This window comes from Ostrinia furnacalis, unplaced genomic scaffold (genome assembly GCF_004193835.3).
Source record: "Ostrinia furnacalis isolate ACB-3 unplaced genomic scaffold, ASM419383v2 OfSCF1084, whole genome shotgun sequence".
NCBI lineage: Eukaryota > Metazoa > Arthropoda > Insecta > Lepidoptera > Crambidae > Ostrinia > Ostrinia furnacalis.
In genome coordinates this window covers 206,662-210,364 of record NW_021131323.1, presented here as the reverse complement: position 1 = coordinate 210,364, position 3,703 = coordinate 206,662, and the positions used below count along the sequence as shown (strand labels likewise).

General features: G+C 37.5%; 1 protein-coding gene across 1 annotated transcript; it reads left to right on the top strand.

Moving 5' to 3' along the window:
- Positions 1-1,106: 1,106 nt before the first annotated feature.
- Mp20 (muscle-specific protein 20 transgelin) lies at positions 1,107-3,137 on the top strand. Its single transcript, XM_028302161.1, has 4 exons — positions 1,107-1,240; positions 1,574-1,785; positions 2,040-2,160; positions 2,666-3,137. The coding sequence occupies exons 1-4, from the start codon at positions 1,211-1,213 to the stop codon at positions 2,855-2,857; spliced, it is 555 nt and encodes a 184-aa protein (XP_028157962.1). The 5' UTR covers positions 1,107-1,210; the 3' UTR covers positions 2,858-3,137.
- Positions 3,138-3,703: the final 566 nt, after the last annotated feature.

Genomic DNA, 3,703 nt, shown 5'->3' with positions numbered 1-3,703 from the left:
CCAGGTTCGATTCCTGGATAAGGTCTATTTCACAAAAAACTAATGACGCAGTTTTTTAATTAATTTTATTGCCAATCACGCTAATTCAAAAGTTCATCTGTAATTGAATAAGTATTAAGGACGGGTTTCAATACCTTCGCCTAAGGGTCTAAGATTTAAATTATTGTCGTTGTAGATCGTGTTGGCATAATACAAAATTATTTTAATATGTTTATCGTTGGGGTACCTATTATGTTATCTGTGCCTTTGGTGTCACATAGCGTCTTACGAGTTTATCAGACTTTCTCGTAAAATACATAACAGCTCTACCAAAGATCAATTAAATATGCATCAATTAAATTAAATTATTGTGATGACCAAATGTTAACCTAGTACCCTCAAATACAGTAACAGTTAGGTGCTGAAATCTGAACTCATTATTTCAATCAGCACTTGTACTTGATTGACCGACCGTTTGACGCAAAACAATATTTCAAACACCGAAAAATGAGAATTTGAATGGCACGTGTACAGTTGGGTGAATGAAATATGTAGTCATCATCGTGATTTATTAGAGCACTTCTTTTTATGTGGCATGTCCGAATCTAATTTCGCTATCTTGTAACATTGGTCATTACCCTTTTATTAAAATAAACTTTACCTACTACAACATCACGTATTATGATGTCAAGAAACTCGTATTGTGATAAAAAAAGTTTTTTTTTATAGTTCAGCAACGACAAAGGTTTACCTAAATAATTTAAGTATTCGATGGTAGGTACTACGTCTTTGGTTGGTCGAAAATGAACCATTCAGTGAAATTTATCATTGATTAAATCATTCGTACTTTTTCTGCTTTATTTGAGCATTGTGCATGTGTGAATAAGAAACGGGACAAAGAATCGGAAGGATCATGGACGAAAAGGTAATTTTAAAAAGTCAAGTAACATCGTTATTTTGAAACTATTGCCAGCCTCCATTTTAAATTGACTTTTTTTTAGCATTTTTAGCGAAATATTACATGTATGTCACTGAAAACTTAAGTGGTAGGAACAACAAAGGTTGTTGAGTCAGAGCCTATTTTGCGCGAACGCTCATCGGCGCGGGCGCAACGCGCGAGTTTTCCAGAAGGGCGGAACCTGCGCCACTATAAATACGTGCTCTCCGCTTTCAGGAGTTCAGTCTTACAGAGCTTTCAGTGCACACACACAGCCAACGCAAACCACACAACATGTCTCTGGAACGCCAAGTTCGCGCCAAGGTATATACACACACTTTTATATTCATAATAACGGTCTTCTAAATAAACGTTTAGTCAAAGCAAATTTTGTGTTAACTCAAAGTTTAGCCATGAAATCACTTCACTAATTTCACCTTAGTATTCTTTAAATAGTCATTCAAAAATTTTTTAAGCTCTTTGAAATTTAGAAGTTATTAGACATCCAAAACGAAAGCTTTTCAGTCCTTAAGATAGATACATAAAGTGTTTTCGTATTACTGATATTTGAAAATGTCCAATAAAAAAGCAGCGTTAAAACAATCTGCTTTATCATTCGATTCGAACATAGTGCTTTAACCCTTAAATCTTCCACAGCTCGCTTCCAAGCGCAACCCTGACCAGGAGAAGGAGGTCCAGGAGTGGATCGAGACCGTCCTCGGTGCCAAGTTCCCCCCTAGCGACGCGTTCGAAGATGTCCTCAAGGACGGCACAGTCCTCTGCCAGCTCATCAACAAGCTGAAGCCTGGCTCCGTCAACAAGATCAACACCTCTGGTGGACAGTTCAAGATGATGGAGAACATTACCAAGTAAATAACATTTTTAATAGTTCTGTTTAGTAGTGATAATGTAAACGAACCATTTTGTAGATGAGCAAGGTCTGCTGCCAAGATAGAGATTGTAAATTCTGAAGACTCGTAAAGACCATTACACTAATCTGTAGAATGAGACTAAAACATCCAACCGTTGCCATTTTTCAATGAGGACGTAACTGATTACTCAGAAGACGTATTATTATCATTTAAATTGTGACATCTAACCAACCAATGGTTTCTTTGTACAGCTTCCAGGCCGCAATCAAAGCATATGGAGTCCCTGACATCGACGTGTTCCAAACAGTCGACCTTTGGGAGAAGAAGGACATTGCCCAGGTCGTCAGCACACTGTACGCCCTCGGCCGTGAGGTCAGTATCTATATAAAAATTACCATTAATTATGTCATAATATAAACAAATAATACCTAGATGTTACGACGTAATAACGGGCTAAGAATAATTGTTACGATGTTCGCTTCCCTGGTGTAGGTGGTAAAATAATAAATAGTCTGGATCTGTTTTAAAATTACGCAAGATCATTTTATGATTTTATAAACATTATAAAATTTACGATAACTGATCCGATCCATATTCGTTTATCGCATAACTTCAGGAATAGAATCGTGATAGCTACTTAAAACAACGCGTTCACACACCATTTCGTTTTGCGATACGTTTCGAATTTGAGGAGTTGGAAAATCGCCAAGTTCAACAGAGATTTACGAACATGCAACATTACCTCGGTTTTCATAAATATCCAAGGCCATGTGGTCATGTTGAGGCCGAGTAAGGGTTATTTAAGTGTTGCACAACGGATTTACACATTCTTGGGTTTTGAAGCGATCTGACTTTAATGTTTGATGTTTGGTTACAGACTTACAGACATCCCGAGTGGAACGGTCCCTACCTTGGCCCCAAGCCCGCTGATGAGTGCAAGCGTGACTTCTCCGAGGAGGTCCTGAAGGCCGGCCAGACCATGATCGGTCTGCAGGCCGGTTCCAACAAGGGAGCCACCCAGGCCGGTCAGAACATGGGCGCTGGCCGCAAAATCTTGCTCGGCAAGTGAGCACTTCGCCATAGCTCTGCTCCAAGTGATATTATTTTTAAGATTTTTGTACAAAACCAAGTGCACAAGGACATTGTTGTGTGACTATATTGTTCTTGAGAAATCTAGTCAAAAGTGATGGGAATAGAAACATTGTCTCAATTGAGATTAGGAAAACACCATGTACCTAGTTTAGTATAGCTGTGCCTATTGTCTGCAACCTATTTGTTCCATGTAGCGCACACAAGATTTTGTACATAAGTACTTAGGATAAGTAATATATTTATTTCCATTTTATTATGCCTTTTTATAATAAAACAGTAGGGTAATTGCGCCGGTTTTCCGTCCAGCTCCTGTTTTCGTCCATTTGACCGACTTGCCACAAACAAATACGGAAAATTAGAATACAAACCTAACTTTCCGTGCAAGTTTGGACTTATTACAATCTATAATATCTAAGTTACAGTTCTGCCTGCATGAAAATGTAATTTGACAAGTAATAACTCCAAAAAAATCTACGGAAGTTGCTGGTGCACACAGGTGAATGGAAAACGTCGTCAAGTTAGAAAAAAAACGTGCCGGTAGGGAACTTTCATGGTATGTTTAATTACTGTTTTAGCTACTTTACGTAATGTTTTTGGCACGTATGTCTAATTATTAGCATAATAAACACTATTTTAAGGGTTTATTAAAGTTTTTGTATAGAAATCTTAGATAATTAAGTGGACTAATACTAGCATAACAATTTTGCAAGATTTTGGTTTTCGTCCACGTGGACGGAAACCCTGACACCTAGTTAATATTTTTAATAATCATTTTACTTCAATGGACCTACAAAATACAATGTTTTTTCTTCCAATATGATCT

Coding starts and splice junctions, on each gene's coding strand:
- Mp20 (XM_028302161.1), top strand. CDS start 1,211: ATGTCTCTGGAACGCCAAGTTCGCGCCAAG. Junction 1,241..1,573: donor AACGCCAAGTTCGCGCCAAG/GTATATACACAC, acceptor AATCTTCCACAG/CTCGCTTCCAAGCGCAACCC. Junction 2,161..2,665: donor TGTACGCCCTCGGCCGTGAG/GTCAGTATCTAT, acceptor GTTTGGTTACAG/ACTTACAGACATCCCGAGTG.